Source organism: Dinoponera quadriceps, unplaced genomic scaffold (assembly GCF_001313825.1).
Source record: "Dinoponera quadriceps isolate SergipeBrazil2010 unplaced genomic scaffold, ASM131382v1 scaffold278, whole genome shotgun sequence".
NCBI classification, from domain to species: Eukaryota; Metazoa; Arthropoda; class Insecta; order Hymenoptera; family Formicidae; genus Dinoponera; species Dinoponera quadriceps.
In genome coordinates this window covers 310025-337040 of record NW_014554664.1, presented here as the reverse complement: position 1 = coordinate 337040, position 27016 = coordinate 310025, and the positions used below count along the sequence as shown (strand labels likewise).

At 42.1% G+C, this 27016-nt stretch overlaps 1 protein-coding gene across 1 annotated transcript in view; it reads left to right on the top strand.

Annotated features, from left to right (window-relative positions):
* Nucleotides 1-21693, top strand: part of LOC106740637 (PR domain zinc finger protein 1) — a 23843-nt gene extending 2150 nt beyond the window's left edge. The window contains exons 2-8 of the mRNA XM_014611874.1: nt 2142-2312; nt 8324-8443; nt 9720-9845; nt 9966-10092; nt 12185-14221; nt 15015-15359; nt 20555-21693. Of these exons, the coding sequence (XP_014467360.1) occupies nt 2148-2312; nt 8324-8443; nt 9720-9845; nt 9966-10092; nt 12185-14221; nt 15015-15359; nt 20555-20715 (3081 nt within the window). The 5' untranslated portion in view covers nt 2142-2147 and the 3' untranslated portion in view covers nt 20716-21693. The remainder of the gene's footprint in view (nt 1-2141; nt 2313-8323; nt 8444-9719; nt 9846-9965; nt 10093-12184; nt 14222-15014; nt 15360-20554) is intronic.
* The last annotated feature ends 5323 nt before the right edge of the window (nt 21694-27016 follow it).

Here is a 27016-nt window from a genome sequence, read left to right as displayed (position 1 = left end):
GCTTTCCCTCCCTCCCACCCTCCTTCTCACCCTTGCAGTCGATCAATGCGTGGACGGGTTTCACTTTCGCGGTGTTAAAGTGTTGCACCACTGCAGATTGAAGAGCCGGGATCGGCGAGGAAGGGAGAGAGAGAAAGAGAGAGAGAGAGAGAGTATAAAACCCGCGACGCGAAGGAGGAATCGCGCGACGACTCCGCTCGATTCCAGTGCGATTCGCGAGTCCCGATCGCGCGGAAAATTCGTGCGACAACGATCGCACGCGCCATCGCGCCGAGGCTCCGCCGGCCGCACAATTTTCGACGAGTCTCTACGGATGCGATCGTCGTCGCGAGCTTATCGGGTCGTCAATTATGAATCGTCGCCCCGACGGTCGGTTTAAGTCGGACCGCGGACCGTAAATATCTTCGACGAAAAATCGTCGCACTATCGTCCGGGAGGGAAAGAGGGGGAGGGGGGGAGGCTATCGGGCGCTACCAACGATCGACTCTATTTCCATGTGTTGCCTTATTTATTTCCGCACGCAATCGATCGCGGGTCGAATCCGACCGACCGACCGGCCGGCCGGCCGATGCCGGTCCGAGGAGCGATCGGAGGGGCTCGTTGCTAATTCATCATTTCCTGGAGTCTGCTGGTCTCGGCTGCCGCCGCCCCCTCGCCCCCGGAAATGCATGCGGCAAGAAATAGAACCGCGCGCGGCGTCGTCGGCGCTTAATTATTCCTTCGAGAGCGATCGCGCGCCGACCGAGAGGGGTCCCGCGAGTGGGGACGCCGTGCGATGACGCCTGAATTTTTCGTGCGCGATAAAAATAATTGCGAGAGAGAGAGAGAGAGAGAGAGAGAGAGAGAGAGAGGTGGAACATGGACCTGCGAAAAACGAAGCCCGAGTGCCCGGGGAAAAAATAGCACGCCGTCAATGGCGCGGCTTCGATTATTCATTCGAAAGCTGCTGAACGAGCAAACGAGCGAAGGAATGAACGAATGAACGAACAAACGAGCGAGCGAACGAACGGACGGGCGAAAAATGGCTCGGCCGCGACGATCATCCGGGAAACCGTTAGCGTGTAGAATCAAGCGGAAGGCGAGGGTAAGGTAAACGCACGTGACAGTCGTGTGCGTGCGCGACAGGATGGATGGTATCCGCAAAGGATACACCGTAAAGATTCGACGCTCGCCTAATGTATCGTGCGGTAATCCGCTTAAAACGACAGCTAATCCGTCGTTCGATTATGTGCGACCCTACCGCCGCCGGGGTGATAAATTTCTCGCAGTGGCGCGAAAGTGCACGGAGGGCCGCCTCGGCTGCCAAGGGGATGCTCGAAACGCGTGGATTTTTCGCGTCAATGTCGACACAGCGGCGACGAGACGTCATCCGGACAAGCGTCTCGCGACGGAGAATTCGCAACGCGAGTTTCAGCGAAGTCACTCCTCGAGCGAAATCACTCGATCGCGAAATAATGCCGTGAGAAGGATCTCGGGGAATTCTCATTTGAGAATTTTAGCAAAAATTGCGCACGGTTGCAAATTTGTTATTCTCCGTTTCCGTTGATTTCGATCGTGGCATACTGTATACGCTTAAATGGTCTCTTATATCTTTTACCCTTTTACCCCTTTAGGCCTCTATCACAATCGTGATGGTGAAGATGGAACCCGCATAAGAAAAATATTTTTCTCTTAAAATCTGTTTAAAAGATTTTTTTTCTTAAAATCTTACGGTAGTTTTGAAAAGAAAATAGCATTTATTCCAAAAATGTCCAAAAGAAAAATTTCTTGGTTTTGTTTGTACATTTTGTGTTACTTATATACCACGTTGTTATTATTTATTTATTATTTATAATATTTATTTTATCTACAGCTGATTCTTCTTTATCAGCGGAACACGGTTCTTTCTTTTCTTCTTTTTAATCTCCGTCTATTCATCTGCAATGCATGTCGCGTGTACTAAAGGATTTTTCCCGTTCATAGAGATTAATTATTATAAAAATTTGAAGAATAAAGAATAAAGAGAAATGAATAAGGAAACCGTCGGGGCGAGGAAGTATTATCGCGCCAAGGAAAGTCGATATATAGAGAGATGCTATTCTCGCGTACCCCTCCCGAAAGTGGAGAGTCGAATTAACGAAAGCCTTCCGTTCTATTTGCAGCAAAGGATGGAGGCCAGCGAGTGGGATCACGCGACCTTGAGGGAGGAGGAATTCGAACAGCATGCCGTATATTTGGTACCGGATGTGGCAGCATCGCCGGGCGATACCAATCGTGCGGAGGCGTCCTTGCCGCGGAACCTGGTCCTCAAAGCCTCTCAGGCCCTCAACGATGTATGTTCCTCCATCATGAAAGAATCCCACCCCGAAATTGATCGAGAAATCTCCTCGACGCTGTAATCGTCGGGTTCAATTTCGCGAACGCGATCATTTCCTACTGACGAATCGAATTGTCGGGTTACCACCCGCGAGTCGAGGGTGTTGGCAATGTAACTCGGGTATTTTTATAATCAAATCCCACATTGAGGAAGATCCCACTAAATTTAAAATAATTTTCGACCTTAACTATCTTCTTCCGGTTTCAACGCAAGAAAAATAATAGTAGTAATATGTGCATGTAAGATTATTATGATTGGTAGTATGATAACACTTATGACTAGAAAAATTACTATTAGAAAAAAATATTAGAAAAATTAGTGGGAAAATAGTTCTCCTGGCTATAATTCTTTCACTTATGTGATTATAGTTACAAATTCCACAAATTTTTTTCTCAACGCAGAATAGTAGAGAATACTAGGACTAGTTGACTGAAAGAGTAAATTGGCTAATTATTTTTGCTATTTTCTAACAGATTACAGAATCGGTCAAAAAGAGATTTCAAACATGCCAATGATGGTTATGAAATCTCTATTTGCTGGATTCCTACTGATGGTTGTTGATAACCTGTTAGAAAACAACAGAAATAATCAATTAGCCAACTTTCCCTTATAGCCCAATAGCCCCGGTTTCCCTTATTCGAATACCTAAATTCACAAGTGTCACTCACTTACCGGATACTCAGGTATCAAAATTCGCGAATACTCTACTTGGGTATTTGAAATTTCCAAAATTTGATAAGACCGTGTGTGTTTCTTTAACATACATTTATTTTTACTAAACTACACATCAAAATATTAAGTAAAGTCATCGATATATTTGATTAAGTATTGTATAAATATAGCATATATATGTAAATGTATAAATATTGATTGTTATTTTCAATTGTTTGCCTTCAAAGCTTTACAAAGCCTTTCCAAATATTCATATTTTATCCCGGCATATCTTGATATTTAAAAATTAATTATTTCGTAAGGTATTTACTTTTCGTTAACCTTACCTTATTATCTTTATACATAGAATGATCTGTTATCTACGTAATTTTATTTAATGAAAAATAAATAAGAAGACACAGTAATGAAAATAAATAGCTGCATAGATATTAACTGCATACCCGAATATCCGAGTAATTTCAAAAATGTCCGGGTACTCGGCTATTCGGGGAATACCCGGAAGGCTCAGACACTCAGGTAGTACCCGAGATATTCAGGTATACGCAATTGGCCACCACTAATCGTCGATCCTCTGTGAGGAGGTTGAGCTTGCGTGCGAAGTCGACACGAGTCGAGGAAGCCGACTCAGCTTTCGGGTGAAATTCGCGATCCGTTAAACCGCCGATCTCGTTTGTGAGCAAACGAGCGAGCGGACGAAGGCGTTGGCCAGGAAATCAAACTCGACCGAGTGACGGGGCTAATTAACTTACGAGGCGTTACTCAGAAGCGACGTCGAATCGTTACACTTTCCTCGACAGCGAAAACCGAGAACGTTCGCTCGGTCAATCGGCAGGACTAGCTCGAATCCAAATTTCCCTGCCATTTTGGACCTAATTTTCAATATTCAAAAATTCAACTTTTCTCCACCGCCGAATTCTCATTTTTATGTAAATTGGGTTATCTTTTGTATCAATTATCGACCCCCGAATGTGATTATATGCGAAGCCTTTCAAAAGTATCCTCTTAAATGGATCCAAGGTAATGCTAAGTAATTTTATTTAAATACCGGAAAATTGGACGAAAATCCGGACGAAGTAAGTTTCCTTCACTCTCAATAGTCCTCAGGCATCGCCCCATATTTCCCTGAAAAGGAAACTCGGAGGTTAAAGAATTTTAAGCCGTTCGAGTTAAAGTTATTCTAAAAGTTATTCTACTGTGTACACAACAGTGATATTCGTGGCAACTAGGAAGTTAACGCCTATTCTGACGCTTTAATCAGATGGACCTTTTTTCAACTCGCTTAACCAATATTTACTATATTTTTCTCTTTAATTCAAACATCGTTGATAAAAATGTAGCATTATTATCAATAAATATTTACTAAGCAATTTTTCGACAAGAGAGAGAAAAACCTTGTCATATATCTGACAAATGTCATGTTCAGATCACCTTAAAATTACATCATTTTCCTTTGACCTTAATAAAATCGTTCCTGAAGAAATTGAAACTAAAAATGAAGCTAAATTCTACTCGGGCTTGAATTTTTAATTCCTCTCGTTTCAAACCTCTAATTAAGAAATTACTACTTATCTGAGAGACGAAGCTCGTGACTCTTATTTTAATTTAAAAATTCAATATAAGAACTTATATAAGTAGAAATGTCAGATAAAATTTAACATCAAATTGGTGCAAAAATCTGATATAAAAAATGCGTGTTCGGTCAGTCAAAAGGTTAAGTGCAGTTTCTAAATTAAATTTGACGTTATTGCATATTCAATAGAAACAAATTACTTATCATCCAAAAAATCGCCGCTGTTGTTTATTCTCTTTTATCACTATTCCGGAAACACACAGAATACATTATTATTATATATTATACATATTCTTATATATTATATATTATGTATAACGTCTTATATTTATATATAATATATAAACTCTCTCTTCCTCTCTCTCTTTAATTATATATATGCAGGATGGCCCATAATTTTCTCGGGATCCGTGATATACAAATAGAACGGATGAAACTGAACAGCAAAATTATACACCATTTTGCAAAATTCATAATAATTAATGAGGAATTAATTGATCTATGTGAGCTAATAAGCGCACCGGAAGCGGGAACCGGCTCTGTATAAAGAAAAATGACTTATTTCTGAAAATCTCCTAGCAACGACGAATATGAATTGATTTCTAGCGCATATAAAAACATAAGCAGTAAAACTTGAACAGTAAGAAAATTGATCGAACGTTAATTATTTGATTATTCTTCTTAGGATCGAAGAACAATCGACGGTGATCGGTCAATTGCTTACTTCTTACGTCTTACATTTTTCCGCGTGCTATGCAACAAGCAGCATGTCATACAGGGTTGCGCGCTGAAAAGAAACGTGCCTTTCGTTATCAGTTAGTACTCATCGTTGCTCGATTTTCAGTGGATCATTTCTTTTATACAGAATCCGGTCTACAGCTCCTCCTCGTACGGGAAAACACTACAAGAATACGAAAAAATTGCTGATACTATTGGGGAACAATAGTTTTTCAATAACATACCGTAATTTTCTCATATTCTTGTGGTTTTCCGTACGTTCATTAATTCATACAGATTAATTAATTCCTCGTTAAATATTTCAAATTTTGCAAAATGGCAACATGACTTTTCCATTCAGCTTCACTCGTTCTACCTGCGCATCACGGATACCGAGAAAATTATCGTAACACCCTGTGCAACGTTATTATAATACATATCACACAGCGTTATTGCCCGTATCATACGAGCCAACGTCATCTGGTGAATTAAACTTTTCGACTGACCGAGCAAATGAATCCGTCGTAATCGTCCGGGATTCGTAAACGTCGAAAAGTTAAGACCGAATGCAGAAGCGGAATTTCAACTCAGTTACTCCCCCGTCTCTCGTGCGCGTGCGAGATTTCCAGCCGGACGCGAGGGAGAACATCCGGGAGGGATGTTGCGAATCGCGACGATATCGAGGAGCGCGCGGGGCTAATCGAAGTGCAAGCGCGCGCGCGCGCGAGCTGGACTGAAGGCGAGCCGAAGAGTTAAATTAGTTTCGCCATACAGACGTCTCTGTGCGATAGGCGGATTCTATTCTAGCGCGAGACGGGCTGGAAATAGCTTCTATCTTCCGTCGCATATTTTAACAAAATAACCCGTGCGGGACGAGCGAATGGCGACGGGGAATATCGGAGAGCGCAAACACGCGCGCGGGTGTATTCGCCGTCGATCGTTCGCCGCCTCGTTTGAGTCCGCTCGGGCGATATTCCGGAGGGCACGCCGTCGATCCTTGCCGCGAGATTCGTCCGCGGGGAAGGCGACTTCGAGTCGCGCGGCTTAGAGTAACTTGAAGTCCCGAAGAGCCCCGGCGATTTCGACAATCGCGCTCGAAGTTGCGTCGAGAAGCGCTCGGTTTATTCGTGACTATAATTGCATAGTGAAGCAATTACGCGGAAGAAAAAACCCGACTCGTGTAACTGAATTTCTGTTCCCCGAGGAACTAGGGCTGGAGAAAAAACTCGATGACGAGGAACGATTTGTCTGTAGCTGCGACAACAAATGTTCGTCTGCATTAAAATTCGGTTCTATTGAAAAAAAGTGCCCAATAGCTGTGACTAAAATTGTGTGCGTGAAATAATTACAGGGGGAATAATTTTTGGAGTAAGCGCTACTAAAAAAAAACTGCTAATAATAATTAATATAAGTTTATGTGTAATATATGTGTGTGTGTGTGTGTGTGTGTGTGTGTGTGTGTGTGTGTGTGTGTGTGTGTGTGTGTAATATATATATATATATAAGTTTATGTGTAATATATATATAATAAAAAAATAGTAGCAGCATAATGCTACTTTTTTTATTAGAATAACGAAAATATATGATTGACATTACAAATGACTAATTCGATTGAGAATAAAAATTTTTTTTTCTCTTGACAGAAACCTTCAGAAATTTCTATTCTTACAAGAGAGTTCTTGTCTGATGAGTAATGAACAGAAATTCAGTTATAAGAACCGAGTTATCATCCATGTTTAATCTGAAAAATCCTCCTTGCTGTAAAGGCTATAATATCAGTGATAATAATCTTGCCTGCATTTTGCTATTATATTAACATATTCTTAGAACAACCAAAAATATGGTCGTCGCCAAAAATCACTAATTTCAGTGAAATTAACCATTTTATTTTCTCTTGCTTTTTATATATTCTTTTTCAAGGATACCGACACATATATGTATATATATATATGTTTGTATATATTTTTATATGTATATATGTTTGTGTAGAGAAAAATAATTTTGCTGTCGCAGCGAAGCCATCGTTGCTACTGCATATTCGTTACAACAAAATTTATATGATGTAATTAAATTAGCGAATTATTCGTAATTAGAGCAGAAATAGTTTTTTCGCCAGAATAGCAAAATTTTGTCGAATGAATTTGTCTTTAGGACACGTTAATTTGCTGTTAGAGCAAAATAGTGCTTTCCTACATTTACTAATTTGTTCTTATAGCAAAATATATCCAACGGACGTCAATTAATATTTTTAATAAACCTTTTTGTTGCCCGCGTGATAACAGATTTTGCTGCGGCGGCATAAAATTTGTTTTGCAAATTATTTTTCTCATTACAGACACTTCCAATTTTCCCTTTTAACTTCGGACATTTCCGATGAAATATAACGAACATTACTGTGAATAAACAATCACCACAAAATTCCACAAGTAAAGAGAAATCTCGTCACATGATTTACAAATGTCATATTTATGTCACTTTAAAATTAACTCATTTTAGAATTTTAATAAATCCATCCCTGAAGAGGTTAACAAGTTCGTTATCAAACAGTCATCTGACAAATCATGCGCCGCAGAGCGCCGTATATTTTTCACCTTCATTTCTACGTAGTTATGTAAACCAGAGTTAATTTGTTTTTGCTGGATATAAAATGGAAAATTATCGCTGTCACAAATACGTGACATCTTTCGTGAAAATCGGCGCGTAGTAACGAAGAACGTTAATTCGAACATCAGCTCTCGCTCGGGATTCTATCTCGAATCACCGAAGAACCGGGCGAAAATCTACGACATCGAGTCGCCGAGTCCCATTTAAGAATTCTCTCGAGACCGCGAAATTGATGGACATATGAATACTTGAGTCGCGAGAGGCGAGAAGCGGAGTCGACTGTGGATGGTCGACGCCGACTGGCCTTTATAAATACCTGTCACGGCTCTCGAAATACACACCGTCGATCGTCCCGATCGTACTCGACATTAATCGAGATTAATCGGAAATTATACGTGTGGCAGGTGTTGGGTGTGTGGAGCACCAGTTACATCCCCAAGGGAACACGCTTCGGTCCTCTGGTCGGCCAGGTGTACACGAAGGATTCGGTGCCGGCGGACGCGAACCGGAAGTACTTCTGGCGGGTAAGAGCCTCTCCTTACGCGTGCGTTACTCAACCGCGCCTGGATACTCCGTTCCGTGGCGGATTACGTAGCGGAGCGGTTAACATTTCACTTCGAGGAGGTACCGGTCAACGCGGACGCAAGGTCGCGGTGGCGTAACGCAAGCCTGGCGAAAAGAAAGGAAGGAAGGAGACGACGTGAGGGTAAAGAAAAGCCGCGAGAAACGGCAGGAGGAGAAGCCAGTGAAGATCAGAAACTGGTTTCAGCTCAATCTGGCGAGCCTTAAAGCGAAACCCACGAAGCCATTGATGCCTCGTAACTCATCAATTCATTACGATAGTTACGCCGACGGTTCCTCGCCGAGATCTCCGCCGCGAGACACACACGGTGTGTGTGTGTGTGTGTGTGTGTGTGTGTGTATGTATGTGCACTGGGATGTATAAAGTGTGGACGCAACCGAGTGCCAGAGGAGTGACCGGTGCCTTTTCGGTGTTTTCTTGTATAACGGTGGAGTCGCGATCAGCGTTGACCACCTTTGCGAATTTTGCTCCAGGTTCCTCGCGGTGTATTATAGCTCATTACTGCGCGTGTCGATCGCATGTATTACTTCTTTGGATCGCGCGAATCTTCTAAATCTACGTATCTATCGGAAAACAGCGGCAGTTTGCAAAAAGAGAAAAAGATATTGAAACAAGAGGCAAAATTGGGAATATTAAAAATTAAATCCTTAAAATTGCACTTTTTTTCATTATAAATATATAAATAGTTGCACGATTGTTGCAGCTAAATCCATCTGTTTCGAGACAATGTCAATGTATAAAAAAATAATAAAATCAAGAAACAAATTGGCAATGAGAGGTGAAATTGATATAGATTCGAAGGAAACACTCGATTATTTTTTTTTGCTTGCACGTTGTTATTTAGTGTGACAATACTGTGACAATCAAAGAACAAATTTTTTAAATTATATTTCTTTATTATTAACAGGTTGCGCGAATTTTTGTACTCGTTACAAAACAGTGCCACATTATTGAGAAAAAAAGACAAATTTCATAATAAGATGTAAAATTGATAAATTTAAATTGCTCGCTCTTACATATAATTAATATAACAATTAATTAAATCTATTTTTTCCCCAATAATGTCTAGAACATGTGACTTTTCGAAATCACATTCCTTCGGTACTCTTTCAAATTAATCGTAAGAGGTAGTCAGTCGGATCGCGAATACGAAAAGCCGCGAGAGTCCGCTGCGCGCAAGAGGTAGGTTCACTCATAAAAATCTGTTCCTTTATCAGGTGTATAAGAACAACGAGCTGTTCTACTACATCGACGGTTATGACGTCCAGAAATCGAATTGGATGCGTTACGTGAATCCCGCCTACTCGTCCGAATCGCAAAACCTAATAGCATGCCAGTATAAGGTAAAGCAATTTCACCGAGTGCACATCTCGCCGGGCGCATGTATTTTCAGACCGCGTTCGGATTAGCGAGCGGGGTAAGAGGAAATCGGGACTCAATCGTTCTTCGTACACCTGTTTCAGATGAACATTTATTTTTACACGATCAAGCCGATACTACCAAATCAAGAGTTGCTGGTTTGGTACTGCAGGGAGTTTGCGGAAAGGCTCAATTATCCGCTCACCGGCGAGCTGATGCTTCAGAGAATACGTAAGTCGACATTCCGAGCTAGCATAGCGCGAGAGGAAACGGTGGAAACTTCAAATTTGTGTGTAACAATCACGAGGGAAGCTTTGTCATCTCTGTGATGCTACTGTTTTGAAGTTTATTAACGTTTACGAGGCGTTTTCTCTCTCTCTCTCTCTCTCTCTCTCTCTCTCTCTCTCTCTCTCTCTCTCTCTCTCGCATGGCACCGCGGAAAGTTTACAAAAATATACAGAGAAAATATTGTGGTAAAAATTACTACAAAAGTTTGCAATGTTAGACCATACTGAAATTATGATACAATAATTATTATTATTATTATGACTGAAGTTATGATGTGTATTGTGATCTTTAGTGATGTGTATCATACATACACATCTAAAGATTACAACACACGGCATAATTTCAATAATAATTCCGATATAGTTTAGCACTAAAAATTTTTGTAGTAATTTTTGCTATAATATTTTCTCCGTGCACAAAGAAAGATAACTCGATAACTGTTTAAGAGAAACACGGCATATTATCGGCAACAATATGGAACGTACTCAGCTGATAAGCTGATGTTTCGAAATGTATGTAAATTGATACTCGTTTAAAATAGCATGCGGAAGTTGTAACGAAATTTTTCATTCATACGACAGATAATCACACGATGAAAATTGTCGTTTATAATTCGTGTTTGAATATTTCACCTCATCATTGACACGATGCATTTTTTTCAAAAACTTATACAAACACAGAAGAAGTTCGCGATAATCGTTCACAATATAGCATTTGACGACTTCCAAGCTGATGCTTCGGGAAGTAAATCGATACTTGTCTGAAATAACACGTGAAAATTGTTACAAGATTTTAAATTTAAATTAAACAATCTCAGTTGCGGAAAGAATACTGATTATTCAAGATCCGCGTTTTAGCATTTTATTTTCTTCATCATTAATAATACATTTTTATCATACCTCGAAAAATTGCACGAACAGAAAGGGGGAAAACTCAATAATAATTCGTAATCGATGAAACATACACTCACCGATAAGTTGACGCCTCAGAAAATACGTGAGTCAATACTCGCTGAACGAATTATAACGCGGGAAAACTGTAATAAGACTGAAAATGCAAATAATAATTAGTAATAAGAAAAGTTTATGTGATGATTTAAATTTAAAAATTTCATTTCATCATCAACAGTGCATTTTTATTGCACTACGGAAAGTTACAATAATATAGTGATTTAAAACCCGTGGCCCTGAATTAAAACGGTGCCAGTCACCAAAAGAGAAGCAAAAGTTCATATAAATATGCAAGGTAAATATATAGTAAATTACAGATAATTTATAATTTATAATATAGTAATAATTTATAATATATTGCAGTAAATTACAATAAATTATACATAAACAAAACATACAGGATGGTGAAACCTGTATAAGTAGATTGCATTGAACAGAATAGAATATATATATTAAAAAATTATAAAAATATAAAAAAAGGATTTTGTTGACAATTGTTTACAATATAAAGAATACTCATCGAGTTACTAGTTCAGAAAATATTTAATAGTCAATATTCGTAAAAAATATGGAAGTCAAATTTCAAATCTGAATAACGATTAGTGATACGAGAAGCTTTATCGTTTGTGATTCGGATTTGATAAAATTTCATTTTACCGATAAATATGCGCTGTTATCGCACTACGGTGAATTACAAAAATATCCAATACCTACTCAAAATACACACGAAACTTGTTCGCCGACGAGCTAATATTTTAGCAAATACGTAAATCAATATTCCCAAAAAATAACATGTGAAATCTGTAACAAATTGTTTTAATTCCAACTACAATTGATATCACAAGGATAACTGTCGCTTATTCACGCGTATATGAATTGTGATTTATTGATAGCTGTTTGTTCCTACTGTATTAAGAGCAACTTCAAAGATACAAAACGAAATCATTATTCACGGCATACAAAGTGTCCTGATAATACGTTCTACCCGCTCACGTGCCCGGTGCCGTGCGAAATATCAGAGATTCCGTGCGCGACTGAAAAACCGTAAAGGACGAATTTGCAACGCGTGTTGCGAAATTTTACAGGACAACAAGTACAACAATCGGCGCTACCAACGGAAATCCCGCCTACCGTCGACGTGGTGTCGCCGCTTAAGGACTCGTCGATCTACGAGAGGCGCTCGCAGATGACGCCGACCGACGGTTCCGTCAGGTCGGACGAGGGTTACCACTCGAACGGCTACCACGACGAGATCCTTACGCCGCCCGAGGAGAGTAGCGAGTCCGACTCCGAGAACAACTACGTGCTGGACTTCAGCAAGAACGCCAAGTCCTCGGTGTGCAGCGACGAGATCCTTAAGCAGGACAACGCCGCGGTGAAGAATGAGTACAGGAAGGTGAAGATCAAGATCTCCAAGACCTATGGCAACTTCCAGACGGCGAAGAGCTTGGACGGCCCGGCGAAGGACAAGGAGCAGGAGCTCTCCAGCCGGGCGGTTAGCCCGGAACTCCACAAGCCGATGTCGCCGGTCATCCTCCAGAAAAGCGCCATATTGTCGACCGTGAGCGAGGACGAGGTCGTTCCTTCCGAGAAGAACGCCAAGCCCTTCTACGAGCCGGAGGTGAAGGGTGGCCTGCCGATGTCCGGCAGACCCGCCTACCTCACCAGCCCGAGCAGCTCCATCCTGGAGAACATTCTCCTGCGCAACAGCACCGACAACAACAACAACAACAGCCACAACCACCATCACCACCATCACCATCATCACAACAACAACAACAACAACAATCACCACCACCACCAGCATCATCAGCACAACGGTGGTTCGCAGCAGCAGCAACAGCAGCAGCAGCAGCAACAGCAGCAGCAGCAGCAGCAGCATCATCAGCACCACCAAATGCACCATCAGACCCACGTGGACTCGGTGACGCCGCCGCCCTCCAGCCCAACCGAGATGGCGTACTCCTACAAGAAGTCCCACCGTTACGGCAACATCCTACCTTGCAGTCCGGACTCCAGCTCGAATCTACCCATGCAAACCGACTCGTGCGTCAACTCGACCAGCGGCAACGGTGCGCCGCCTATGCAGAGTCCCACCAGCAATCTGCACTCCAGCACGGGCGGGCTGCACTCGAGCACCGGCTCGGCGAGCGCCGTTCTACCACCGCATCCCGGTAGTCTGCACTCGTCCAGCAACCCTGGTAGCGGCGGTGGCAGCGGGGCCGCCGCCGGCGGCGGAGGTAACGGCGGCGGTATTCACTCCAGCAGCAGCGTGCTATCGTCCAGCACGATACTGACGTCCACCAGCGGCAACCCGCACTCCTCCACGACGACGAGCGGCTGCCCGCCCAAGCGGAAGACCAAGTCGCCGTCGCCGTCGAGCCAGAATGGCGTGTCCACCCCGACGATCCTCTACTCCAGCTCGGGTAACTGCCAGATCGAGGCCAGCCCGGTCTACTCGAACTCCGCGGCCGGCGGCGCTACCGGCGGAGCCGGTAACAATCAGAGCGTCTCGCCGATCTCGCCGATCCAGTCACCCTCGTCCTACAGTCCGTACAGTCTCTACGGTCACCAAAACGGCTCGCTCCACCACAACGTCGCGCCCTTGTCCATCAACTGCACCGCCTACTCGCCCACGCCGAGCGGTAACGTGGTCTACGAGAGGTCAGACGGCAGGAGGTTGGAGGCGGCCAGCAGCAGCCACCAATTGCCCACTTCGTCGACCATGCAGATGGACGGCAACCAGGCGTTGATCGCCGGCACGCACAATCTCCACTTAGGCCACCATCCAGGCCTCACCATCCACGCCAACTCGTCGTCCCTCAACAGATACTCGCCGGCGAGCTCGTTGTCGCCGGATGACCACGGCTGTTCCCAGAGCGGCTCGCTGAGCCCGAACTCGCAGGGCTCGAGGGGCTACAGGTCGTTGCCTTACCCGCTCAAGAAAAAGGACGGCAAGATGCACTACGAGTGCAACGTGTGCTGCAAGACCTTCGGCCAGCTGTCGAACCTCAAGGTGCACCTCAGGACGCACTCCGGCGAGAGGCCCTTCAAGTGTAACGTCTGCACCAAGAGCTTCACGCAGCTCGCGCACCTCCAGAAGCATCATCTCGTGCATACCGGTAAGCACGCGTTCGCCAAGGCAACGATACGTTGGGTGGTTTGACGTGGTTACTTCGATCCTGGGGCGATTATCGAAAAGTCGTAGTGGAACGACCTATCTCGGTTTCTTCAACACGTTGACTCTTGTCGTAGAATTCACCGATGATATCGTAACGATATGGATATATCCTAAGTCATGATTTAATTTAACCATTTATCCGCAATGGTTCCACTGTTTGAATCCAGGAATACTATAATGATTGCTGTGATGACTCCACAGTTGGGACCATCACAATTCGAGTGCTTTCTTCAAGTGGTTCAAAAGGCTCACTTAGTTCTTGAAGACTTTCATAATGTTAATCAGTGATGATGCCATATATTTTTCTACCATTCAAGATTCGCTATATCATATAAGATCTGGAAGAAAGAAGCTAAAAATCAATCGGGCATTCAGGCAAATATGATATGTACTAATTTGCAGTACACGTATATATATATATATATATATATATATATATATATATATATATATAGAGTCATAGAGATATTATAAATAATAAATTACAGATATATTATTTCTCTTAAAAATCCATTGAAATTCGTTTTTTGTGTGGCAAATATCAAGATTCGTTTAATTTATACTTTACCGTGCTTTTACACGCATAGTCTTTTAACCTTTAAATTATTCGAGCTACATCCGACGTCACGAACGAACGTGACTGCGGGTGAAATAACCTCGCCAGTTATAACTTCAAACTTACCCCCTTATTGCGTTTGTGTTTACGCAATATACCAACGCGTCTATGTTCTCAGGTGAAAAGCCGCATCAGTGCGAGATATGCAAGAAGAGGTTCAGCTCAACCTCGAATCTCAAGACTCACCTTAGACTGCACTCCGGTCAAAAGCCGTACGCCTGCGACCTCTGTCCCGCGAAGTTCACCCAGTTTGTCCATTTGAAGCTGCACAAGAGGCTGCACACGAACGAGCGGCCCTACACCTGCCAGGGCTGCGACAAGAAGTACATTAGTGCGAGCGGCCTTAGAACCCACTGGAAGACTACGAGCTGCAGGCCGAACAATATCGAGGACGAGCTCGCGCTCGCAGCCGCGGCCGTGGGCTCGCCGACGTATTATGAGTACGGTCCTGACATGAATGTCGGTAAGTAAAGCAGAGCTTTTTCGTCTTGTAACTGAAGAGTTCGACTCCCGTAAGTAAATGAAGAGATCGGAAGAAATATAAATAAATAACTAGCTTACAAGATATTGGCATATAGGAGGAAAATTCCGTAACTATATACAAGAAAGGGGAAAAGAAAATCTGGCTTATAAGAGCCGCTTTTTTGGCGTAAATTAATATATAACAATTATTTATTAACAGTAACTTTCACCTCACACCATATACATCATAATCGTTTCAATCAAATGCTATCTTTCTCTAGTATATATTTTCTTTCCTTAGTATGTATTACAATGTCTCGACAAAAAAACAGAAAATTACAAAAATGTAACAAGTAGCGTACAATCCAAATATTTAACCTGTTAAGGTCCAAGACATTTTTTATTTGGAAATTATGTTATTTTTCTTTTTCTTTTGTATTATTTTCCTTTCCAAGTTAGTTGAAAATCCTTAGAATCTAGAATACCATCACAATTGTGATAAAATATATGTGATATAAAATGCTTATCAGGAACGCAAGTCGATGGAAATAAGTTTTTAAATCTAAAATCTCATGATATAAAAGAATTCACAGACTTGCCCAAGTTACATTTTAATACATGCGCGGAACCGTAATCGTTCATTATTCACTAATAACCACGATTTTTTTATGTAAAAATTCCTTACTAATGACGTAAAAACCATTGAAACCTTCCACATAAGCGATTGTGGTTCATACAGTTCAGGTAACTATTTCCGTTTTTTTTCTGATTTTAAAGCTATATATGATTTTAAAGCTATATATGAGAGATTCTTGTTTTCTTTAAATGATGATTGTTGTTATTGTTATTATGACAGGAATTCTAAATAAGCAAAGATTTTGCGATGGGAATTTGGATTTTGATGCGAGAGATTTGTCGCCTCTCTGACACGCAAAGGTTTATTTGAAATAACGTAATCGATTTTCATTTCACAAAATGAACCGGTGTTGTGTGTCCGTATGACACGTAATCACGGCTATTCTGATTAATAAAAATCAACCCGAGACCCTATAATCCTGTCATTTCGATTTTACTTCTGACGACATATAACAACAAACTTTCGTGCCAATTTGATAAAATCATACGATGAAAAAGGGCCAGCGAGAGTCGAATGAAAGAAACTTCTTTTTCCCTTCGTCATGCCGATACTACATCGTGCATAATTTAGATTTGTCCGTTCTCGAATATCAATGAACTTGTTTACATCGATTATTTAATATGTAATTAATAATCTACTATTAATTTTGTACTAAATTATCCTCATTATAGTAATGAATGATGTACGTATGAAGGATAGTATGATTAAAACATTGACTGCCCAGCGAGTTTTACATTAGTGATGTCAATCTCCAGATATCCAGGGATTATTAAATCGGAGTATACCCTAAATACTACCGCAGGTATTCGAGTCTTCCGAGTATTATTCGGACATTCAATTACTTTGAGAATTTATTGAGTTGTCAATTTTTCTGGCGATAATAAATAACGAACAAATGCATTTAGAAGGACCTGTATTACCGTTTGTAAAATTGAAAATACTATCCGCGTATTTGTAATGCATTTCCAGTACGCATCAAGTTTCAAAGATTTGCCTACTTTTTTAATATTTATATGTTCAGAATACATTCGTTACTTTTATTTCTTATTATTAATATTATTGAACATTCGAACTGTTCTATATGAATGTTTAGTATTCTGATATAACTAATGTAACAAATATGTGTTCGAGTAACGAATAGATGTCTACATATGCGGGCAATTATCGACGGAAACTTTGGATATACGGGTACCAGGGTTATTGTTCATTGTCTCTTAAGTTCTGATTACTCGAGTATTCGGTTATTTTAAATAGTATCCGAATGTCCGAATAGTACCCGTGAGTTCAGATATACGTTTCTGTATCCAGATATAGAAACTACCTGGTGTATATGTTGACAGCATTAACACGTTGAGCGCGGCGCCGATATTGCTGTCCGTTTAGCCGACAGCGAGCACCTGACGACGAGCGCGCAAGCGGTATTGGAATGGGGAGAGTAAACAGAGGACTATTTTGTTTCACCTTCTTATGTTTTTTTCAAACGATCTATAAACAAAAGAGAATCGGAAGGGGAACGGCAAAAAGGCGACCTCCAAGAGACGATTAGTTAGAAAAAAGCCACGGAAGTGTAGAGACGACTTGCGAATAAAAAGTTTTGGTTTGTTTTTGAAAATATTTATTGCCCATAAAACAAAAAATGTTCGGAGAAGAAGATAGTGATACGTCGAGTGATTTATTTTTATCATCCAAACGTCGAAATCGCCGAGTATTAGGGTCGTCATCATCGGAAGATGATAATTCATTAGACCAAGTAATGGAACCTGACAATGACAGTTGTGCAATAAGTGTTAACGAAGCCAGTGAACAAAATGAATGGTTTGATCCCAAAGGCAACCAACTGAATATTGTGCCTTTTACGAGTGCCTACGGTGCCAAAAAAACTAATGAGAAAATGCGGAATTGTAGTGGAAAGTGGAAGATTTTTTTATGCACTTTTTGTCACCGACGAAATTTTTGAACACGTGAGTGAGCAAACAAATCTTTATGCTGCATCAAGAATCGCCTCTAAACATTTAGCTAAATGGATCCCAACAAACAAAAATGAGATAAAGCGTTTATTTGGACTAATAATATGGATAGGACTGGTGATGCTTCCATCCTTACGTCTGTATTGGTCTTGGGATCCATTGTTTGCTCAAACATTCTCGCAGAAAGTAATGAGGAGAGATCGATTTGAAATTCTCATGAGAATGTTACATTTCGTAAATAATAGAGTAGTTGACGCATCTGATCGTTTATCAAAAGTTCCATTTATCTTAGACGAACTGAATAAAAACTTTCAAAAATATTATGATCCACCCGAGGTACTGTGCATTGACGAGTCACTAATCCCATTCCGCGGGCGAATCGTATTCAGACAGTATTTGAAACAAAAACAACATAAATATGGAATAAAAATATTTAAATTGTGTTGTGGTTATGGATACACATACAATTTTCGTGTCCACACCGGGAAAACTCTCGACAAGGAAAATACAACACCGTCAAATATTGTAATGTGTTTATCTAACAATTTATTTCATAAAGGCCATACGTTGTGTACTGATAACTGGTACACCAGTGTCGATTTGGCGAAAAAACTGATATAAAAAAAATACACATCCGATTGGTATAAATAAATCGAAATAAATCGTAAAGGAAACCCAAAAGAAGTAACAACCACCAAATTGAAACGCGGGAAAATTATCGCCAAAGAAAATAATAATGGTATAACAGTGTTGAAGTGGAAAGACAAGAGAGACGTTCTGGTCCTATCTACAAAAAACTCAAATGAAATAATAAATGTAAAAACAAGAAGAGGATTTTGCCCCAAACCAAAAATTGCGACTGAATATAACAAAGCGAAGACATCTATTGACTTATCAGACCAAATGAGTGCGTATAGCACTCCCTTGAGAAAAACTATAAAATGGTATAAAAGGTTAGCTTTCGAGCTTTTTCTAAATACTGCTGTCGTAAATGTCTTGTTCATGTTTCAAGAAGTAACAGGGAAGGAAATATCAGTCACCGAATTTCGCAGAGAATTGGCGGATACACTCACACGGCAGTTAGATGAGGAAATTCCTGTCTATGTTGAAAAGAAGAATGAAGAAAAAAGAATTGTTCATCAATTACAAAAAAAAGAAGGAGACGTGCATAAAGTCCGAAGATATTGTGCGGGATGTTACAATGCAAATACAAAGCTATTCGGACGCAAGACAGCCAGAAATTTGACCAAAAAAGTCACATTTTGTAATACATGTAAAGCCAAGCCACATTTTCGCTTAAAGTGTTTTAATAAATTTCATTGAAATTACTGCATTAATTTTTTAACTTTGATACTGTCGGTCCCCAGGGACTGACGTTGCCCAAATGAAAAGTGCATTGTCAGTCCCCAGGGACCGACGCCGGCCAAACAGAAAGTTCATTGTCGGTCCCCAGGGACCGACGCCGCGTTCAACGTGTTAATCATCACTATATCATGCGCCATATATTTATTTCATTGGGGATTATCGGTGATTCCCCGTGGCAGTTAGCGCATTGAAATACATACGATAACTTCTCCATACGCAGTGTAACGGTTTAATGCATCTTGCCGCATACATTATTTATACATATCGTCAAAATTAAGGTAATTTAACACGAAATTAGTAGTTAATTATTCAGATAATTAAGATAATTTAGTACGTAATTAATAATCAAAGTATATATTGAATCGATTGATGTAAATTGCAAGTCTATATCGTCGTTCGCGTGATATTCCTGTAAGAGAATTTTATTGATATCTCGGCGAACTCTTCGAAATTTTTACTATTGATAAAAGTGGGGAACTATTTGTTTGAATGCTCTAAAATAGTTGTGGCGGATTTTCAATGGTGACATTAAAGACATCCTTCGTAAATCTATTATTTATCAAACGAAATTATTTTTCTATAAATTTATTTGAATGTCTAAGTAATAAATATTAGATTGAAGCGAAATTAAAATGAATATATACGCAGAATTATAATATATAATATATATATCGTAATGTTATAATTCTGCGTATATATTCATTTTAATTTCGCTTCAACCTAATATATATATATATTGTAATATTATAATACTGCGTATATAATAATAATCGATTAATAATTCAATAATTTAAAAAAATTAATTTAAAAAAACCAAAAGATCTATGTTTGTATAAAAATAGTATTATATATACAATAAGATGAATCACATATATATCTTTAGAAAAATATGCTTGATCTTGATGTATCGCAGATACATTTCACAGATAGAGACATTCTAGTGACAAATTACATGTCATGTTTTATCACAAAGTTGGAGATGTCTATGAGTTTACTCGAGGAATTCCAAACCGATCGATCTATTAGCGACACCACGAGCAGCGCCACATATAATCATCATCGTAGACAAAAACTAATATTCATGATCAGATATCATACTTAATATCGTCTTAAGTTCAACTTTAGACGCTGTATTGGAAGATGAACTTAAGACTATTTTAAATAGGAAATTTCACCATCAATACTAAAGATAACGCGCATTAAATGGCAACGTATCGCTCTTTTCAGGAAATATGCCGAAAGAATGCGAGCTGGAGCACATCGATAATTACGACAGGCACGGATCGGCGCACGGTCCGCACTCCACGTCTCTCCACAACCTGGAAAACTCCGTAGGTCGGCCGAGCGTCATAGAGACGTCCCAGCCGCACATTATCGAGTGTACATAAGCCGCACACGGGGTATGAGCCCCTTCGCTCCGGCGCGAGAGACGCGGCCGTGGAAATATAAACGAGTTGCTCTGCGACTGACGAGATAAGGTAACACAGAAGAAGGGAGAACGAGCTCCCTTCTCCCCTCTCCCGGTTCCCCCGTCCCTCTGGAATGGCAGGAAAGAACAGAACTTTCGCGAAGACGACGGCTGTCGAGTGAGAGGAGGTCTCCCGTCAACGAATCGTCCTCCCCCGATTCCGATGAGAATCTACAGATTTCGTGGGAAGGAATGGAAACGATATCTCGACGAAGGCCTCGCGAGGACGAAAACACCGCGAAGTTGTTGCTCGAACTGATCATTATCGCTCACGATTATTTCCGTTTTCGCTCCACGAAAGCCAGAATCTTCCCGATGAAAGACTCGACGGGAGGGTGATTCGTTGCGAGGGATCGTCCGGAACGGGATGAAGACGCGAAAGGTGGATAAGAGGTACCGCGGATAAGATACAGCAGAAATGATCGTCGCCGGTCGCGCGACGCACAGTTCGACCGATCGCTCCGAAACAATCAGTTCGGCCCGAAGCGATCTCAGTTTTTAGCCAGCACTTCGAACTTTGTTGCTTTATCGCCGAGGGAGTGCCGAGAGAGAGAGAGATAGAGAGAGTGCGCGACGTTGAGAGAGGAAAATAGAGAGAGAGAGAGAGAGAGAGAGAGAGATGAAAAGCAGAAAAAAAAGAAACCAAAAAAAGGAACGCAGAAGAAGAAGAAACGAATGAATTTTGCCGCGGCGAATCGACGAGGTTCTGTCCTAGTAGAGGCGCATAAAGTTCCTTCCTTGTAAATACTTGTTTCTATATTTTTTCTATCGTAGCGTTATATCAACGAAGAGAGAGGGGGAGCTTCCTCCCCCGGAGAATAATCAGGCTTAATCGCTCGACCGAGTGTTCCCAGGTCCTGCCGTTTCAGAGACAGAGAGAGAGAGAAAGACAGAGAGAGAGAGAGAGAGAGGGTGGGGTGGATGGGGGTGAGGTGAGTGGGCGAGAAGAAAGGACAATTGCGCGAGCGATTGGCACCAAAGTCGCTCGGGTTTCTCGATTACTCTTCCACGATGCACCGTAAAAACGCACGCCGAAGACGCATCGCGACGACGCGCATCGATCTACCGGAAGGATTACCGACCGAGTCCTACGGTGATTTCACCGGTCATTCGGATCCCTCCGACGCGCTTTGCGATTTTACCTACCCCGGAACGAAAGCCCGGAATGGAAGAATGTAATCGTCGTTTCTCGACGCGCTTAATTACCTCGGGACGGGTTCGGTGTTTCCGTTCGAATTTTGTCGATGAACGCGAGGAGAACGGAAATCGCTGGATTCTTCGGCTTCATCGTCACCGTCTCCCGAATCATCGTCGTCGATTCATTGAGTTTGGCTGCGAGAGAAAATCATGGGTCTCGTACTCGACAAGCAAAAAAAACGCTCTCGGGGGAGGAGATTAACGGTCGTTCCTTAATCTCCCGATTAAGATCGCCCCGCGAAATTACGTTCGTCGCGAGATCGCGAAGTCACGATGCGATCCTCGACGTGCCGAGGCTTAGGTCGGCGTGTGTTATGTGGCGGATTTTGTCGGCACCCGCCATCGAGTGTTCGAGTGTGCAATGCGCGAACAGCAGCGGCAGCGGCAACAACAGCAGCAGCAGCGGCAGCAGCAGCGGCAGCAACAATAACAGCGAGAGAGCAAGAAAGACCCGAACAACCAGTGACGACACGACTGCAACTATACGAGACCTGTACCTGTACATACTAACATTACTATTAATTATTCAATAATTTAAAAAAGGTAATATATATTATATATATATTATATATATAATATATATTATATATTATATAATATATATTATATATTATATACATAAGGAGCTCTAATTTATGAATACCTTTATATATTTATATATATAGGTATATATGTGTAAATATATACCTATGTGTATATATAAACACATACACACATAGCAACGCGCGCATCCGCGTATATGCGTATATATATGTGCACACGTGCTCGTACGTGTGTGTGTGTGTGTGTGTGCGCACATACGTGCACATCGTCGTCGATATCGGCGAGCTGCGGTGGGCTGCGCGCTTCCGAGTGATTCTCGCGCGACTCCGAGTTTCACGAGCTCGATATTTCATTAGGTAATTTATTAGCGCGCGCGCGCGCGTGAGAATGTTAACGCATTACCGACCGGACGCGCGTTGTCGGCTTGCGCCGTTGAATCGCGACGAAATCCCCGGGTGCTGAAAGCGGCCGGTCGACGATGCGTTAAAAGGAGTTCTCAATCGAACGAATGACAAATCTATTTGGAGGGCTCGAGCCGACGGGAAATCCCCGTATTTTGAGGAAACTTCAAAAAACCGCTGAAAGTTCAAAGCTGGTGAACGGCGACAATCGGCGACGTAGGATCGCGAAAGTTACGATAGGAAATCTAGTCAAAAACGCGTGGGAAATCATAAGACGACACGGCGGCGTCGCTTGGCACTCAGCCGACCGACGTTAATTCCTGGCGTTTTTTCCGGTCTGCCATCCCGGGAAAAAAAGATCATATCATATGAAATTTGCCTATACATGGCTATATATATATATATATATATATATAATCGTATATGTCCATAACGAAAAAATAATGTTGCTTACAGACTATATGCAAATACAATCGAAGTAAATGCTTCCGGCTACTTGTGCTTCTGACAGCACGTGATATCGACATTTAATTAAATGACATAACATCATTTCTTTCCTATGGACATATATGATCATATACATGTAACCACATGTATGGGCAACATTCATATATGATTTTATACAATTATATATCGTATATAATCGTATATGATCATTTTTTCCCGGGACTTTATAAGGGAGGCCGGGTCAGATTTTCGCGATGCGTTTCGTTCGTGTATTTATTAGGGGAGCGACCAAGAGTGAAAAAGGGGGGTCGCAAAGATTTTCTTTTAGGACGTAGGGAAAGCATCTATATATCCTAAGAGGAACATTTTGCGATTCCAACTGTCGTTCTTGCAGCGAATACACATGAATGAAATATTTGGCTAACGTGACCTTTAGGCCAACTTGACCCGTTAGGTCTCCCCTAACCCGCAGACGAGGACACGTATGCGTTTTTCCACGTTTTTATTGAATTATTATATGTTTAATTGAACGTAGAAGTACGCATTCGTACAGATTTCTCTTACGAGTATAAATACGAGGAAGCATTGGGTTGTCCGGATAGTTCAAACTGGATAAAAGTGCGTATCGATAAGATAAATATCGATAATAACGAAAAATCCGCACGAATCCGCCAGCGGGCATCAAGGTTTTATGCAGAATTGGAGAATAACACGTTGATTGAAATGCTGTTACCGTAACTTTTTTTTAGTAATTGTGACTTTTTTTTAGTAATTATTTTTTTTAGTAATAACGACGTTATTATAATTATTCTTCGTCAGTAACGATAACGAGTTACTTTTCAAAATTAATAACAATGTTACAATAACGGATAACTTTTTTATTTATATATTTATTTATTTATTTATTTATTTACGTTCTCAGCTTCATTCAACGTGCGACGAGTTATTTATTTATTTATATGTCATTTTTTCTTCCAATACGTAACGAATAACACACCGCACCAGATTACTCTTGCGAAGTAACTTTTCCAATCCTACGACTTGATGAAATACCCGATCTACGACGTTCGCATATTCTGCGAGATGTTTCCTGTCCTTCTGTGGTGTGCGAGACCCGCATGAAGGTAGAACTACGCGTCTCTCGTGATCGAGTTCAAATAGTGGCCCGAGTAAGACGCCGTTTCACGCGTATCGTCGAAGGGAAAGAGAGAAAGAAGGGGAAAGAGATAGACGCGCGCTCGGGAGTCGCATTTTCGGATTTCCGCGATTCGCCGCGAGGCGTCGAACTCTCCGTGACAAATTCGATCGATTCTTCGGCGGACAACGTGCTTCCCGTCGCACACGCGACCCGAACGAGAGACTCGCGGAGCCCTGCTTTCTTCCTCGCGAAATCTTCCAGCGACTTCAGACGTGCCGGAACCGGCGCGAATTCGCACTTCCAATCCATCGATCAATTAACGCTGTGTAAGCCGCGCGCGAGACGGTGTCGTACGAGATTCGTTCTCCGAGAGCGCAGCCCATCCCGTCATACAATGAACAAAAAGCGTCGTCCTGTACTGTACGACGACTCCGGGAGCCACCCCGCGTCGTCACCGTCATCGTCGTCATGGCGGAAAGGCCGATTTTCCAATGGAGGCCGCGTTGCCCCCGATCGAGTCGTCGTGCTGAAACGACGACAATTAACAGAGACGTATCGCAGACTGATATATACACATGGCTATCGAGCGTCTGTGAGATTCTAAAGAGCCACACACGCATCGCGATACGATTCCGTGCGAGTTGAGCGAACGAGCGAGCGAAACGAGCGAAAGAATGAGAGCGAAAGTCAGAGCGAGCGAACGAACAAGCGAGCGAGCGAGCGAGCGAGAGAGAGAGAGAGAGAGTGTGTGTGTGTGTGTGTGTGTGTGTGTGTGAGCGAGCGAGCGATTTTCGAGAAGACGAAAGCGCGGAGTGTGTTAGGGAATACATCATCGTTCGAAATTTCGGCTTCCTTCGCAAGACCCGAGGCTCCGGTTCCGCAAAAATCTTCCCCTCGCGTCCTCCGACGCGCGACGAAAGAAAAGAAGAAAACAACTCTACGTGTAACCCAAAGAAATCCGTTCCGGCCGAGACCCTCTCTCATCTTCCGGGGATGCGCGGCAACCGGCCGCGCGGGAGGCTCCCCTCCTGCGATTGAGGTCCGCGACGCTTACGTGAGATTTTTACGAAACTGTTCCCTCACTTCTCCTTCCCTCCTTCCTCCCCCTTCTTCTTCCCCGTACGTCTCTCCCTTCCATTTTTCCCCGAAATTTCCCATATAAAAATTGGCGATACCGTAATATTATCCACTCGCCCGTCCGCCCTGCTCCTTCTGTCAAAAGAAGAAAGACAGGACCGTCGAAACGCAGCTAAAAGAAAATCCTCCCCCTCCTCGACTGTCCCGACACATGCATACGTACACACAGGTACACGCATACACACACGAATACAAAATACAACACGCACACAGCATTCCCGATAAAAGTAAGTTTCACGAGGAAGTGGAGAAGGAACTCTCGAGAACGCGAGGACGCGTATGCAATAGCTTCGTCTTGGAGAACGCTAACTTGCTGATACCCTCTTCACCCCCCGGCGACGCGGCGCTATGATTGGGCGTTTTACGGGACGCCTCGGGCCGCGAAAGCGCGAAAGTGGGTTTTCCCCGAGTGAGGCGCCGGACGCTCGACGACTCGTCCAAGCTCGCGAAGGACTTCAACCGCGAACCTTGCGTCTTCCGCGATCTCGGCTGGCGGTGTGCAAAATGGCGAATCCGTGAAGAAGAGACCCAAAGATCTTTGCTAATACGAAACTATTCCGGGAGCTTTCCGACAAGAATCATACTTCGTTCTTCGTCAATTGTCATAGATCACTTATCATAGGTACACGGAATTAAACGTCAAAGTGTCTCAGACTCGCGTACGAGCGAAAAGTCGATTCTGGGCAGCAATCACGTAATTTTTCCCTAGGGCGGAAACGTGCAAAGTGAAAAGTTTCCACGTGAACTCGACGATTTAGCGATCATGTCACTTTTCGAACCGTGAAATTGTGAAACTTTTTCGCCTTAAGAGCAAAAAGGTGAACATTCAATAAAAACCAAGATATCTTCCAGCATTGGTATATATGCGTATAATATATTCTCCTTGATATTCAAGAAGCAAAGTTAGTATTCGTGGCTGTAGGTAACATTTTTAAAAACGAATGCGGCATTCCAATTAAGATCGATTATCGATTAACTAACTTGGGTTTAGTGATTTCATTTTCCACGCATCCAACGTAATCGTTCCACGATTCGTGAAGTTCATGTGGAATCAAGACGAGCGAAAAGTAAAATGTGAAAAATTCCGCCAACGAAGTTGATGATCGTTGCCCTGGTCGAAATAACGCTACGGAAGAGGGAGTCACGTAACCCCCATAATCGAAAAAGATACGTTACCGTATGTCACGTCATGTAGCAACGACAGACTGATGAATGATAGAATGACAGACAATTTCGAGAGAGATTCGTAATGAGAAATGTCCTTGTCTTTTTTAGCCCTAAACCGGGGCTACGTTCCTTTTCCTTTTCAACCCTAGATTGCGTACACGTTTCACTCAGGGTATCGATCAGATAACTTT